The following is a 17,477-nucleotide window of genomic DNA, read 5'->3' as shown; positions in this document are numbered from 1 at the left end:
TATGGACGTTGTATATATACGCTTTACTGTGTTTTATATAGTAACACCTTGTTTGGCTTATTAACAACAGTAAGCTACAGGTTATAAACAAGAACCTGACACTGAGGCTGAAGCTGAGGCTGAAGTTTCCTTCTAGATTTTATCTTCTTACAGATAAACTACAGATAAATGCTAATAAACACTAATAATAAAAACTACTTGTACAATATCTAAATAACATGTTTATAAATGTTTACACTTTTTGTATGGAGACAAAAAGAGTCTGTATGTATGTATACAGTATATGTATGTCTATATGTCTGTCTGTCTGTCTATTAGTCTGTCTGTCTGTCTGTATGTATGTATGTCTGTCTGTATTTACGTCTATATGTCTGTCTGTCTATTAGTCTGTCTGTTTGTCTGTATGTATGTATGTCTGTCTGTATTTACGTCTATATGTCTGTCTGTCTATTAGTCTGTCTGTATGTATGTCTGTCTATTAGTCTGTCTGTATGTATGTATGTCTATATGACTGTCTGTCTGTCTGTCTGTGTGTTTGTCTGTCTGTCTGTCTGTCTATTAGTCTGTCTGTGTGTCTGTCTGTCTGTCTGTATGTCTGTATGTATGTATGTATGTCTATATGTTTGTCTGTTTATTTGTCTGTCTGTCTGTCTGTGTGTCTGCCTGTCTATTAGTCTGTCTGTCTGTCTGTCTGTGTGTCTGTCTGTCTGTCTGTCTGTCTGTATGTATGTATGTCTATATGTCTTTTAGTCTGTCTGTCTATCTGTCTGACTGTCTATTAGTCTGTCTGTGTGTCTGTCTGTCTGTATGTATGTATGTACTGTATGTACTGTATGTATGTATGTATGTATGTATGTACTGTATGTACTGTATGTATGTATGTATGTATGTATGTCTATATGTCTGTCTGTCAATTAGTCTGTCTGTGTGTCTGTCTGTCTGTCTGTTAGTCTGTCTGTCTGTATGTATGTCTATATGTCTGTCTGTATGTATGTATGTCTGTCTGTCTGTCTGTCTATTAGTCTGTCTGTCTGTATGTATGTATGTCTATATGTCTGTCTGTCTGTGTGTCTGTCTGTCTATTAGTCTGTCTGTCTGTCTATCTGTCTGTTAGTCTGTCTGTCTGTATGTATGTCTATATGTCTGTCTGTCTATTAGTCTGTCTGTCTGTGTGTCTGTATGTCTGTATGTATGTATGTACTGTATGTATATCTCTTGTTTATCTATCTATCTATCTATCTATCTATCTATCTATCTATCTATCTATCTATCTATCTATCTATCTATCTATCTATCTATCTATCTACTGTCTGTCTGTCTAGCTACACTATAAAATCTATTAAATGAAGAATTTCAATTCAAAAGTCACTTAAATCACTTTTCTTTTATTATATCTAATAACACAACAAATAAAACCACGGTAAAACACGTAAACAGCCGTTTTTGCTGCATTCTCTGTGTTATCTGATGCACCGTTACAGTGCTATCAGATCAGTGGTTAGAGATCAGATCTCTAATGATCTTCTGAACCGGAAATATTTGGCCCTTAATTAAACTCCAGGTGTTTGTTCTTCATGATCAACGCTGATGAACCGTTTATCACACAGCGTGTTCAGCTTCGTCCAGCATCCTGCTTCTAACTCAAGTCACATCTAAGGGACAGAGATGGAGAGAAAGAGAGAGAGAGAGAGAGAGAGAGAGAGAGAGAGAGAGAGAGAGAGGGATGGCTTTTATTTTTATATTTTCTCTCTTTTCATAAAATAGCAAGCCACACATACACACACACACACACACACACAAACGTGGACACGCATCTATTTCTGTTCAATTAACCATTCCTAATTTCTCATAGGCTCCGCCCACCATTCACAAACAGTGTTTGGCCACGCCTCCTGCACCACATTCTTCAATAAGTACAAATTGTAATCATCAGCAGATTTCTGCAGTTAAAGAGGAATTAACTACATTAATGAAGACGTGCTGTTCTAGGAAACTATTCAACTTCTATAAACTTCTCTACACACACACACACACACACACACACACACACACACACAGTCAGTGCTTCTTTTTCAGTCAGTTTAACTCTGCACTTATACCAACAATTTCTGAGTAAATTCAGTACCAAAGACTTCGAGGACTTAAGCCTCTGACCTTATTTCTGTTTGCCCTTTGAGTCTTTACAACTATTTAGCTGTGCTAGTTGTTGAAGAGAAACACCACACCACACACACTCTCAGCACACACACTCTCAGCACACACACTCTGACGATACACACTCTCACTTTCACCGGCGCAGACACACAGACTCACTAGGAGCTCAGCGATGCTCAGATAAGGCCACTCGAAAGTGATTATTACCCATAAAGGAAAAGCTAATGTAAAGTGAGTGAGGGACTGGCCAGAAAACACACACACACACACACACACACACACATTCTCTCTTAAGGATAAAGGAGAGAAGAAGTCCATTAACCTGAAACACACTCTCTCAGTAGCAAAGTGAGGACATTTAAATGAAAACAAAATGTTCTGCACTTTTTCTGCAGAAGATTCAGGTCGTTATGCGGTCGGTTTACAGGCCGTTCGTAACCAAACCATTAGCGCTCTTCCCGGATTAGTGCTGCCGATTCGCCTCATTTGCAAACACTATGCGATCATTTAACAGCTGGTTGGGTCAGACAGGGTGAGTGTGTGTATGTGTGTATGTGTGTGTGTGTGTGTGTCTTAGTGAAAGTGATGGAGGGAATGAGAATGATGGCACTTATCTGTGTGTGTGTGTGTGTGTGTGTGTGTGTGTGTGTGTGTGTGTTTATTTAAACAGCTCTGCAATAAAGAGCTTTTTTTTATTTATTTACAATGACTGCTTTAAAAAGGTCGGTGAAATAAAAGCAAGAGAAAACGAAGGAAAAATGAATATATATATATATATATATATATATATATATATATATATATATATATATATATATATAAGTAAATAAAATGGAAGTATGTGCAAAATAAGGATATATGATGTGATATAGCTGATGTAATGTATGGAATGATTATAAAACATCTGAAGGCAACAGATGCTCATTAGCAATAAATATATAAATAGATTTTTTTTTTTTGTCATTTTAATTCTATATTTTTAAATTTCTATAAATCCTCTTCTAGACAGTGTCCATTGGTATAAGTGCTATCTACTGTCTGTCTGTCACACACACACACTCTACACACACACACACACACACACACACACACACACACACACACACACTCTACACACACACACACACACACACACACACACACACACATTAATGAACCATTCCAAATTTGTTCTAGGCTCCGCCCACCATTCCACAAATAGTCTTTGGCCACGCCTCCCCAGCACATTTTTTAAGAAGTACAAATTTCAATAAAGCTGCTTTGAGACAATGTCTGTTGTTTAAAGCGCTAGACAAATGAAACTGAATTGAATTGAGTTAAAACAAACAAATAAATAAATAAATATAAAATAAACACTGAGTCAATTTGATTTTAGAAAGACGTTTTTGATTAAAAAAATTAGGAAATAAGTATTATTTTATACTATTTAATAATTTACTATGTTAGTACATAGGTATTATATTTATATGGGAGTATTTGTTTGATGTGTGTATGCATTTTCTGTGTGTGTGTGGGTGTGTGTGTGGGTGTGTGTATGTCTTTCTTTTGCACAGACAAGCGATCTTGCTCAAGTTCCTGAAGAAGCAGCCCACTGCAGTCACGCACAACTCACCAGGAAACACAGTGACAACGGTCAGGACACAAACACCACAGAAAGAAATAAAAATACCCGAAACTAAATACCTGTATTCAGTAAACACAACTCATCTAAATAAAGTGTTCGATCGAATATTTCACCACATCACCTAGAACAAATGCCAGAAAAGCGGCAGAAAGCTTAAAATATATGACACACAAACAACTTATTAAAAATGTAACACAACTGACACAACAAAAGTTTTGCTGCTTTAGTTTTACACAATAAACACTCCACTAAAGAAAACACTTCTTACTGTCACAAACAAACACTTAAACACCTCAGCAGCACATTAAAGGTGGGGTCTCCGATGTTTGAAAGCCAATGTTGATATTTGAAATCACCAAAACAAACACGGCCCTAACCCAAAATGGGTCCCACCCCTGTATCGATAGCTCCGCCCACACATACATATGTAACCCAGGCAACTAATGGAAAGAAACGTGTCTTTATCATAGCTGAAGGGAAGAACAATACGATTGTAGATAAACAAACAAGTAAAAATGACACACAAGCATAATCATGTAAAGGACAAAGACATATATTAGTTCTGTGTAACAAAACAAAACCAACGTTACTCACCTATCGAGAAGGAAAAAAGCGCCTCGGCGTCTTAAGTAAAGTTGGTCACATATTCACAGATTGGAGTTTCCCGAGTCAATAACTCCTGAGCTAAACACTGTTACTACACAAAACACGGTTGTAGCTGCGTCTCTACATTACTACGATAGAAAAGAGGTGTTATTTGTGTAGTAACAGCGTTTAGCTCAGGAGTTATTGACTCAGGAAACTCCAATCTGTGAATATGTGACCAACTTCCTGCTCCTTCAGTTCTCTCCAGCGCTGGAAAGCTGATCCTATATTAACACGTCCTACTTCTTACCTTATCGTAAGTCTTTCTTCTCTTTCTTTCCTTGTTTTTATCCTCCATGTCAATGTTAAAACCGCTTTCTGCTAATGTCACACATGCACACTGAACACTCTCTCCGCCCATATTGACAAGACACGCCCCTTTCTGCTCATTGGCTACACGTTAGTTTTGATTTTTGTTTAGTTTGTCGTCCCGACTCAGTTTTCTGAAGCATTTCTCAAACATCGGAGACCCCTCCTTTAAATACCACAATAAACATGTGGGTTTCCTCTGGATTCTCTGGTTCCCTGGACACGGTATTACAAACTGAGTGGAAGGAATTATAGGAAAAATGTAAGAAAAATGTAAGTTGTTTACGTTGTTTTTTTTTATTTGTTTGTTTGTTTTTTTATTCTCTGTTGATCCTCTTAACACTGTTCAGTCTTCACGTCTCTGGAGAACGGAACGGAAACCTTTCACACGGAGGAGAAGAAACCTGAGGACTCGCAGGTGAGCGCCGCAGTATTTTTTCCAGCGAGTGCAAATGAGTCGAACACGTACAGTAGGTGTGTGTGTGTGTGTGTGAGAGAGAGAGAGACTGTGGCTGCAAAACACCATCAGGTGTCACTTTTAACACCAGCCCCTGTGTTTGTACCAGAAATAGGCTTAGCAAATAACAGGATCTCCTCAAACATGACAAACTCACCTGAAACCTGAAAGAACACAGATGGAGGAAGCGAACCTGAAGTGGATGATAGTGATGTGTGTGTAAACGTGTGTGTGGGTCGATAAACGTAAGACCTACAGTATAGACAGCTTAACAGTACAAACAATAGGCTTAATGCTTGGTTTTATCTGAAAATATCTGACAATTATTTGTGAAGCTAATGATCTGTACTAGATCCCTTCTCAGGTGGTGGGAATAAATCTTTATCCGTTTATAGTTACGTTTAACGTTGTAGAAGATCCACAAGTTATATCCAGAATCATTTTCTTCTTACCTGGTTTTTGGTGGACGGCAAAAATTATAGAACCGATTTGTCCCCCTTGTTCATGTCCCTCTGTACATATATCTGGCTTTAATAGGCGTAAATATCTTATCTATATATGATAAATATTTATCATATTTATTTATTTGTTTGTTTTGTTTAATTGATTGATTGTTTAGATTTCAGTGATATATATACTGTGGCTTAAATGCATAAGTATTTACCCCCTTGATGTTGACTGAAGTAAACTTGATACGTTTTCTATGTTATGAGTCTAAATAAAATATCCTGTAATTTTGAAGTGGGCTAAAAGCAGTGAAGCACGGTGTTGGTAACATAATATTAAACATTACAGCAGTGAAGCACGGTGTTGGTAACATAATATTAAACATTACAGCAGTGAAGCACGGTGTTGGTAACATAATATTAAACATTACAGCAGTGAAGCACGGTGTTGGTAGCATAATATTAAACATTACAGCAGTGAAGCACGGTGTTGGTAGCATAATATTAAACATTACAGCAGTGAAGCACGGTGTTGGTAACATAATATTAAACATTACAGCAGTGAAGCACGGTGTTGGTAGCATAATATTAAACGCTGCCCTAAGCCTCTTGATTCCGTATCTGACAAAGTCACTGAGCTCGATCACTGAGCCTGTGCACGGTGTTATACTGCATGCCTTCCATTTCTTGTTCTTCTTGAACGGACACACACACACACACACACACACACACACACGCAGGATGACTTCATTCAACTAGTTGTGTCATTTCTAATAGTTACTCATGTAGAGGTCTCACACCAACGGGGTGTTTTTTCAGTTTTTATTAGTAGATAATTTGTGCAAACAATTGTTGTGGAAGTTCTGAGGTTCGAGGGATTTAAAGAATAAAGTATAACACCGGTAGACACGGGCAAGAATAAAAAGGTTACACAATTTATTGTGTTTAGCTGCGCAGCAGGACCCAACGCTCTACATGTAGCATGAGAGATGAAGGGCCACGATCATTCAAATCAAAGTCAAATCAAATCAAAGTTTATTTATAGAGCACCTTTTAAAAACAGCAGGTGAAATAAACAATAGAACTAAAATAAACAAATATAAAATAAACAATAGAACTAAAAAGCATAAAATAATAATAATAAAATAAATAACAACTAAATAAAAGACTAATACAAATGCAATAAATACAATAATAATTAGTAACACACACTTAAAAAGAACTAACAGGTAATTGATTATTGATTACATCAAAATTTTATAGACAGAACACAAGAAAACAGAGGATATGTAAAAGCAAAACATCATCAATCATTGGCTCAAAATTACCGCATGCTCATCTCCTGACCATCTGATCTGACCAGGCCAAGGTCTTCTAGAAGGCCTACTAGAAGATTTACTGGACGTTGTTTATGGACAACTCGTCTCCAGTCCCTACTGCCCTTGTCATAAGCTTAACAAAACAACTGATGACAACGTCAGTCTCTGGTCATGACGCATACACGGTACAAGCATAGGAGGACAAAGCCTTATGAACATCTTTAGATTAGAAATTTCCACCACACTATAAAGTTTTTTTTTCTCCCACTTCAATATTATGCGTTATTTTCTATCGATTCATGACATATTTTTTCAGTCATTGACATTATTTCAGTTCCAGGTTGTAACATTACAAGCTGATGGGGTGCGATTACTTAAGCAAGCCACTGTGGCTCGAGAGCACAGATCGAGAGCACGGCGGCGGGATAAAGCGAGCGGCTCTGTCTCGAACCCGCACTCCACAGAGGGAACACAAAGGCATAAATAAGCAGCTCAAATCAGTACAGCTTTTTACGAGGTCACAAATAAAAGCCGATCCCTCAGGATGCCTGACTATACACGGCCTCCTTCTTTCTCTCTCTCTCTCTCTCTCTCTCTCGCTCTCGCTCTCGCTCTCGCTCTCTCTCTCTCTCTCTCTCTCTCTCTCTCTCTCTCTCTCTCTCTCTCTCTCTCTCTCTCTCTCTCTCTCTCCCGCACTTCCCTGTTTTACAAGGACGCCCAGATTCGTAACACGTGTGGCCCTGTTTATAAAGCTGACATCCGAGGTTCAGTAAAAAAAAAAAAAATCCTTTGGCACGAGTTAAGGTTATTTACAGCCATGGAAAATTTCCATGGGAAATGACAAAGTGTTTCCATGACGGCGCACCAACGTTTAGTGATTTCATCCATTACGGATTAACAGATAAATAAACAGGACGTCGTTTGATGCAGCGTCTCTCGGTCACGCTCGCAGATTTCCAACAGCATGCTGCGTATTTTAGTGCGTTTTTCTCTAACGCACCTAATTTCTCTTAATTTCAGCTTCCTGAAGCAGTCGGTAATGAAGTGACACGACGTTAAAGCCCAAGCAACACTGACCCAGTCCCAGATGTTCGATTTTATCATGTAATGAGTCAATGTCACGTTACATTTTGTTGCTATTCCATGTTACACTCGTGGTGTGCTTGACATAGATTGTCCTGAATTCATTTACAGTTGATTTCAGTATGAAGTTTTACTTTTTATCCGTTTATAATCACTCAGGTGTCTGTAGATAACGTGTTGGAAGATAACGATCCAGCACTGTGTCACTGTGTCCTGACCACTTGATGATGAAACATTTCTCAGCGTTGCGCTTCAGGTTCACTGTGTTGCGTCAGCCTTAAATAAATAAATCTGAGAAAATGGCAGCGCATTGTTTCATCTGTCTTAGCGAGAGAAGACAAACACAGCATCAGACACACACAGCATCTGACACACACAGCGTCTGAAACACACACAGCATCTGACACACACAGCTGTTCTGCTGGAGCATCAACACACTCCAGCAACCACCCACCCACCCACACACACACACACACACACACACACAAATCAAATCTCTGTTCAGTTTTATTACTCATTGCGTGTGTGTGTGTGTTTGTGTGTGTGTGTGTCTTTGCTATACATAACAAAATGTAGACACACTCGAATTTAGCCACATGCACCCACATCCCACCCTCACCATAAACACACACACACATATACACATATACACACATACACATACACAAATCTGTATTCAGTTTTATTACCAATTCTGCCCGTCTGTGTGTGTGTGTATCTGTAGGTAATTGCTTTGCTATACAAAACAAAATGCACATTCACCCACACACACACCCACATACAACACTTGCCACAAACACACACACAAACACGCACATATTTTAATGCTTTTATTTGGATAAACACATGTACACACACACACACACACACACACACACACACACACACACACACATACACACAGTGCAGTGTTATAGTAGTTAAATAACACAGGTAAATATTTCACATGTAAAAGTTCAATATAAATCAATATAAATCAATTATGAAAGAAATTTTTACAAAAGCTTCATGTAACAACAAATAAACAGAAAAGACAACAAGCTTCTGTAATAAAGCAGCTTCTTCTCCACTCAGCAGGATAAACCTTTGAGCCCAAGCAGGACGTTTCTCAGGTTTCTATCATTGCGCTTGTTCTGATTCGTCTAATACGTTAACAAGTGTGGAATGTTGGACGCTCGTTATGCGAAAGCGAAGGAGGGGGCGGGGCTACTGGGTGCACACGCTAGATGAGAACACATTTTCAAGATGGCCGAAAACAGTCCTGAGTCCTGTGAACAAAACATCTTAAGAATCCATAACGTCCATACACTAGACTCTAGAGTGCATAGCGTAAGTGTGTAGTATGTCATTTGGGACGCGAGTGTACAAAAGCCATTATGCTGAAAACCTGTGACAGAATTTAGAACTGAAAATATTTTCTTTTCTTTTATTTCTAGACAAATCCTTGCCCTCGTTAAACACCCGAACACATGCACCGAACATGATGCAGTTTATGACAAACGGACGTAAACGATCAGCTAAGACACTTTCACCGTATAAGTTCACTTTAGCCGTATAGCTAAATGCTATGTTCTGTGCTTGTGAAAGTGAAAAGTGAAAGTCATGCGAAATGACATACGGCTAAGTACGGTGACCCATACTCAGAATTTGTTCTCTGCATTTAACCCATCCAAAGTGCACACACACACAGCAGTGAACACACACACACCGTGAACACACACCTGGGGAGCAGTTGGGGGGTTCGGTGCCTTGCTCAAGGGCACCTTAGTCGTCGCCGGCCAGAGACTCGAACCCACAACCTTAGGGTTGAGAGTCAGATTCTCTAACCATTAGGCTATGACTTCCCCAGTCCAGAGAATATTGTGAGTATTAATCCCCAGACTGACGGATATCGATATCAGTGCTATATTTAAACCGATACTTTTTAACAGTCAATTTTTTATCCAGTTTTCGTTAGATTCATTTAGTTTATGGCCAGCTAATTCTTTTTCCCTTAGCCTGTGAAGGACACACACACACACACACACACACACACACAAGATTTATAACTCCATCAGACAGTGCAGCCATTAAAATATCCAGACAGTGTGGAAGATAATGTGTGTGTGGGTTATTTATTACATAATAACCCTTCATAGTTACTTTTTTAACCTTGGGGAATGTCGCCCATGAGCACTTGAGGGTTGGGGGCCTTGCTCAGGGGCCCGGCGGACCTGGGATACGAGCAAACAACCTTCTGATCAGTAGTCCAACACCTTGACCACTAAGCTAATCACCACCGCACCCAGTTAGTTCCCGCTCACATGAGAAGAGTTTTTATTTTCCGGTAATTTGTTTATGACACGATTTAGTCAAATCAACAACACAACATTTCACAATTCAGCAAAACTCAGAGAAGTTTAATTTATTAAAAAAATCAATATCATTCACTTTGATATTCATGACAGTTTCGTTTCATTTGCGCTGACGTGACATTGGTTGTGAAAGAGCTAAATTGTTAGCTAGCTCGAGATGTTTCCCGGTTGCCTAGCAACAGTGTTCTCAGAAAATTTGCCACATCTATTGAAGTCAAAGGAAAGAATTTACAAGCTACTATAAGCTATATTAGAATTATTTTAACAAAGAATTAAATTTGAATCAAGCACCGATACGACATCTCACACTCTGAACAACAGCTCCTAACACATACTCCTGTCTGGAGCGATCTGCTAACGAGCGCCCACGTCATTCCTCCGGCTGGTTAAAGCCGTAAAGGCAGCAGACTGACTCTGCAGGCGTGAATCTCAGAGCCACCGCGTTCCCTTCACTTCCTCTTCGTCCACTCGCTTCCTGAATCACACCACAAACAACGAAGCAGGACGAGGCCTCCTACACACAGCCGTCTGCGGATCACTCCGAGAATAAACCGTATCATTGTCACTGTATAGAGAGAGACAGAGAGAGACAGAGAGAGAGAGAGAGAGAGAGAGAGAGAGCGAGAGAGAGAGAAGTGATGAGAGTCAATCTTGCAGTCTTGTTTATTCTACCAGTTTAGAGCTGAATGTAAGGAAACATATGCGATGATGACACAATGACGATTTCTGTGTTTGCACCTAAACAAATCAAACACTCAATCCTGCCAAACATTCTGTTCTTGGGTGTGTGTGTGTGTGTGTGTGTAAGAGAGAGAGAGAGAGAAAGAGAGAGAGAGAGATTTATGTGAATCTGTATGTGAACATATTGACTGTGGCAAAGTTGTCTGACTTTGATAAAAAGTTTGTGTGTGTGTATTATAGTATGAAGTTGTATAGTTGAGTGTGTGTTACAGATTAAAGCTGTATAGATGAGTTTGTTTGTGTGTGTTAAAATATAAGGTTTTATCGATGAGTGTGTACTGTATGTGTATTACAGTATAGATAAGATAAATTGTACAGATGAGTGTGTGTTACAGAATAAATCTTATGTGAGTGTGTGTGTGTGTGTGTGTGTGTGTATAACAGTATGAAGTTGTATAGTTGTGTGTGTTACAGTTTAAGGCTGTATAGATGAGTTTGTGTGTGTGTGTGTGTATTACTATATAAGTTGTATAGTTGTGTGTATGTGTGTATTACAGTATAACACTGTAGGGTTGAGTGTGAGTGTGTGTATATTACGGTAAAAAGTTGTACAGATGAGTGTGTGTGTGTGTGTGTTACAGTATAAACTTGTATAGATGAGTTGTGTATGTGTGTGTATTAGTGTATAAGTTGTGTAGTTCTGTGTATGTGTGTATTACAGTATAACACTGTATGGTTGAGTGTGTGTGTGTGCGTGTTTTACAGTGTAAAGTTGTATAGTTGAGTGCTATTACATTATAAAGTTGTATATATGAGTGTTTGCGTGTGTGTGTATTTTTGTATAAAGTTATATAATTGAGTGTGTGTATATTACAGTATAAATTTGTATATATGTGTGTGTGTGTGTATTACAGTATAAAGTTGTATAGTTGTATGAGTCTATGTGTGTGTGCGTGTGTGTGTTACAGTATCAGACTGATGAAGATGAAGATGTGCAAAAGGACATCCTGCCTCTAAACACCTATGTGGCTTTGTACAGATTCATTCCACAGGAAAGACAGGACCTGGAGCTGAGGTGAGTGTGACACAAAAACAGGTATTAATGTCATTATGAGGACTGAGCCATTAAGACTTCTACCACAGTGTGACTGAAATCTTCTGGACAGAAATTCTGACATTATGATGGCACACACTCACACAGCCACGCCTCACACACTCACACAGCCACGCCTCACACGCTCACACAGCCACGCCTCACACGCTCACACAGCCACGCCTCACACGCTCACACAGCCACGCCTCACACGCTCACACAGCCACGCCTCACACGCTCACACAGCCACGCCTCACACGCTCACACAGCCACGCCTCACACGCTCACACAGCCACGCCTCACACGCTCACACAGCCACGCCTCACACGCTCACACAGCCACGCCTCACACGCTCACACAGCCACGCCTCACACGCTCACACAGCCACGCCTCACACGCTCACACAGCCACGCCTCACACGCTCACACAGCCACGCCTCACACGCTCACACAGCCACGCCTCACACGCTCACACAGCCACGCCTCACACTCTCACACAGCCACGCCTCACACGCTCACACAGCCACGCCTCACACGCTCACACAGCCACGCCTCACACGCTCACACAGCCACGCCTCACACGCTCACACAGCCACGCCTCACACGCTCACACAGCCACGCCTCACACGCTCACACAGCCACGCCTCACACGCTCACACAGCCACGCCTCACACGCTCACACAGCCACGCCTCACACGCTCACACAGCCACGCCTCACACGCTCACACAGCCACGCCTCACACGCTCACACAGCCACGCCTCACACGCTCACACAGATACGCCTCACACGCTCACACAGCCACGCCTCACACGCTCACACAGCCACGCCTCACACGCTCACACAGCCACGCCTCACACGCTCACACAGCCACGCCTCACACGCTCACACAGCCAAGCCTCACACGCTCACACAGCCACGCCTCACACGCTCACACAGCCACGCCTCACACGCTCACACAGCCACGCCTCACACGCTCACACAGCCACGCCTCACACGCTCACACAGCCACGCCTCACACGCTCACACAGCCACGCCTCACACGCTCACACAGCCACGCCTCACACGCTCACACAGCCACGCCTCACACGCTCACACAGCCACACCTCACACTCTCACACAGCCATGCCTCACACACTCACACAGCCATGCTTCACACGCTCACACAGCAATGCCTCACACACTCACACAGCCATGCCTCACACACTCACACAGCCATGCTTCACACACTCACACAGCCACGCCTCACACACTCACACAGTCATGCCTCACACAGCCATGCCTCACACACTCACACAGTCATGCCTCACACAGTCACGCCTCACACAGCCATGCCTCACACAGCCACGCCTCACACACTCACACAGTCATGCCTCACACAGTCACGCCTCACACAGCCATGCCTCACACACTCACACAGTCATGCCTCACACAGCCACGCCTCACACACTCACACAGCCACGCCTCACACACTCACACAGTCATGCCTCACACAGCCATGCCTCACACACTCACACAGCCACGCCTCACAAACTCACACAGCCACGCCTCACACAGCCACGCCTCACACACTCACACAGCCATGCCTCAAACACTTACACAGCCATGCCTCACACACTCACACAGCCACACCTCACACACTCACACATCCACGCCCCTCACACTCACACAGCCACGCCTCACACTCTCACACAGCCACGCCTCACACACACACACAGCCATGCCTCACACACTCACACAGCCACGCCTCACACACTCACACAGCCACGCCTCACACACTCACACAGCCATGCCTCACACACTCACACAGCCACATCTCACACACTCACACTTAACTTTTTTATTTTTTCCACAGACCTGGAGATCGGATAATTCTCGCAGACAACTCCAACGAAGACTGGTGGAAGGTAAATGTTGAAGTATTTTACATGATTATGAAGGAGGTAACTGCGTTGAATTTACACATTTTTCTTATTATTATTTAGGGGATGATTGAGGACCGGATAGGGTTTTTCCCAGCATCCTATGCGCAGCTGGTGAAGGAAGGAGATCGGGTGTTCAGGTGTAACCGTACCTTCATCGGCTGTAAGGAACAGGGGCAAATCACCATAAAAGAAGGGCAGGTGAGTCCTCAGTCCTGATGCTTTACCTCTGACTGTTCCACTGGAGACTCCTTCAATAAAACAGAGGCTTGTGACTGTTTAGAGCTGCTATAATGTGACCCCAGGCTCATCATACTGTGGTGTGAGAGGATAAAGAGTGTAAATCTATCTTATTTACTAGGATTAAATGATATATAATTGACGTGCATGTTTTAGATCTGCACGAGCGGCGAGGACGAGAAAAACGGCTTCATCCTTGTGACCAGCGGAAAGAAACTAGGCTTCGTCCCGTGTGACGTCCTGGAGGACGTCTGAACAACAAGAAGAGAGAGAGAGAGAGATTGTGTAAGAGAAAGAGTGAGAGAAGAGAGAATACGCTCTTACAGGAAACGGGACGTCAAACTGGTTCTACAGTCTCCATCTGTGTGGAAACGAGAGGACAGAAAGTGGATGGACCTGGAGATCGAAGGCCTCACAGATTCATTCTAAAAATGTAGAATCTTAAGGAAAGGACTTGATCTACAGCATCAGATGATCACAAAACACTCAAAGCTTTTCGAGACCGAATCCAGGTTTTAAAGAACCCAAATCTGGTTCTCTTGGAAGCTTCTGGTGAGCAAAACAAAGTGCACCCTGGATTCTAAGTATCTCAAGCTCTTCAACGGATTTGTATTTATAATAAACTTAAAATAATTTACTTTTTTCTTTTTTTTTCTACTGCTTTAAAAAATTACTGTTCTACCGACACACAATTTTGTCAAGTGAGTTTTTCCAAACGAGGACATGACTGAGAACCAAGACATTTTCTTTTCCTTTAAAAAAGGAAAAAAAAATCCTTATTCTCAACTACAAAAGACACAGAGCTTCATTCGCTGACAGAAAACCTCAAAAAAAAGTTGCTGATGAAGATTCGTTTGCGTTACACGGCCTGTTCGTTATTTTATTTCCTGTTCATTTACATCGTAGGTCATAATAATAAATCACTTTCTGATTTTTTTTTCTGCTCTAAAACCAACATTAACGACGAACAGCGTTGCTAAAACTATTACTCATGGGACTTTATATATTTAGTAGCATTATTAATTTTGTCTTTTAAGAGATAAATCTTTTAGAATTATTTTTTTTTCTTTTCGTTTTTCTTTTTAATCCACACAAAGAATATTTCAGCCTAAAACGAAAAAAAATAAATAAAAGAAAACAATAAATAACAGGATTGTCGTCCTTTTTACTGTACTTTTACTTTCTTCGGCTATTTTCAACTGTACGTTTGTCTCCCAGTCAAAAGTTTGTACACCCCTGCTCATAGAATAAACTGAACACAATTAAGTCTTAGTGGTGTTCCTGTTAAACAATGAAAGACTTTTGGCTTCTTTATGAACTGCATGAGGTTCTGCATCATTTTTTTCCTAAATAGATAGAGATACATAGATTGACAGATTTTTTTTTTCTTTTAATGTCTAGTAAAAATACAGATAATCTGGGAAATAATGTAGTGCATGATCTTAAATCTTGGCATCACCTGCTGGATGAACTTCAGAATGTGTATATGGTGCTACATGGCCTCCTGTCAATCATTTTATAGACACACCCAGAAAATTCTGCCTTGCTCCGCCTTTGTGTTCGTCTGTTTAAAAAAGGAAAATGTGGCAGAATGTTCTGTTAAACACCAACAGAATTACAGATACATATGCTATGAGAAAGAAAAAATGGCAATCTAAAAAAAAATGTAAAAAAATGTCACAAAACGTGACTGTACATTTGGTGTTGCGTTTCCAAGATGGAAACAAATTGCTCCTTGCTTCAGGATAAACTTTATATGAAAAACCATTTGATGGAAATGTGTGTCATTGTTCTGGATTGTCACAGAGCACAAATTTTGTTTTTATTTCCAGCAAAAAATATTTAATATCACAAAATACAATGAAGAATCGCACGGCAAGAACATAAGAACAAGTTGTGAAATCATAACTCAGTACCTGCTGCGTTCGTACTGATCGGATCCCGACGTATGACATCACCGCAGTTATGAGACTTATGATGTCATAATAACCGCAAAAACATTTTAATTCTTGTTTGTTTGTTTGTTTGTTTGTTTGTTTAAACTATCCGCAAGTTAACAATTAACTCAGGTGTTGTTAAAGATGTACAGTTTAACCACAAGGAGTCAGGTTTAATACCTTATATTATGGGACCTCATGTTATGGGATGCCGCAGTGTGCAGTTTCTATTTAGAATTCAGACATACGACTCCTTTTAGCATACCGCTTTTCCTTTGCTGTAATGTAGCATAACAGTGATATTCAGACACAGCTAACAAGCACCATACAACCATGTCTTAAATACTTAGTCACGTGACCTATATGTTATGTTCACATATACTGATATCACATATCACATATACTGATCACAGGAAGACGTAGTCTTGTGCCGTATTCAGCGCAACCCTGACAGTACTTCAGGCTATGCTAAAAGTGCTAACTAGCTGACTACAGTTAGCTTAAAACCTTGTGAGAACTCATAACGAGGCAGAACGATAGTGAAAACGTTTCTCGTTATGTGCCGAATTTCCCATCTTTATAATGTTTTAACGTTGCTTTCAAGATGTTCAAGGAACGCCACACTAAATGTCATGCTGAAATGCTAACAAATGGACATTGTTGATGTTTATTGGTTTTAGGAAGACGCAGAAAACACAGTCAGTCTGATATATCCCAGTCTACACCTACAGAATTTACAGCATGCTAAATGTAAGGAATTACGAGCCATTTTTTCAGATTAAACGAGTAAATGTTGGGGTTGTTGTAATTCACCTATTTAACCACTAGGGGACCAAACCTAATGCACCTTTAATGTGAGCAAACTTTTGATTGGTTCTCTCTCTCTCTCTCTCTCTCTCTCTCTCTCTCTCTCTCTCACTCTCTCTCTCTCTCTCTCTCTCTCTCTCTCTCTCTCTCTCTCTGTGTGTGTGTGTGTGTTTGGCTAATCTGTTCCTCTGCTCTGTAAACGACTTTTCTGTACAAATTTTCTGCACCGAATTAAAGTTTATTTATTGATCTCGGAGTGTCTCGGATCCATAACCTTGAGTTCATTCAAAGTTATTTTGCTAAATTTATTAACTGTTCTTTATCTTAGAATTTTTTTCAACAAAACAGCTTTCAGAAGCAAAAAAACAACCTTTATGAGTAAGAGAAGTGTTGTTGAATTGTCGTATTG

The 17,477-nt window shown here is 40.6% G+C and overlaps 1 protein-coding gene across 1 annotated transcript in view; it reads left to right on the top strand.

Annotated features, from left to right (window-relative positions):
* The window catches only part of stac (SH3 and cysteine rich domain), a 70,357-nt gene extending 53,130 nt beyond the window's left edge, over window positions 1-17,227 (top strand). Inside the window, exons 6-11 of the mRNA XM_060879593.1 lie at window positions 3,708-3,786; window positions 5,083-5,150; window positions 12,041-12,147; window positions 14,018-14,069; window positions 14,148-14,285; window positions 14,481-17,227. Of these exons, the coding sequence (XP_060735576.1) occupies window positions 3,708-3,786; window positions 5,083-5,150; window positions 12,041-12,147; window positions 14,018-14,069; window positions 14,148-14,285; window positions 14,481-14,579 (543 nt within the window). The 3' untranslated portion in view covers window positions 14,580-17,227. The remainder of the gene's footprint in view (window positions 1-3,707; window positions 3,787-5,082; window positions 5,151-12,040; window positions 12,148-14,017; window positions 14,070-14,147; window positions 14,286-14,480) is intronic.
* Window positions 17,228-17,477: the final 250 nt, after the last annotated feature.

Source organism: Tachysurus vachellii, chromosome 10 (assembly GCF_030014155.1).
Source record: "Tachysurus vachellii isolate PV-2020 chromosome 10, HZAU_Pvac_v1, whole genome shotgun sequence".
NCBI lineage: Eukaryota > Metazoa > Chordata > Actinopteri > Siluriformes > Bagridae > Tachysurus > Tachysurus vachellii.
This window is presented reverse-complemented; position numbering and strand designations above follow the sequence as displayed.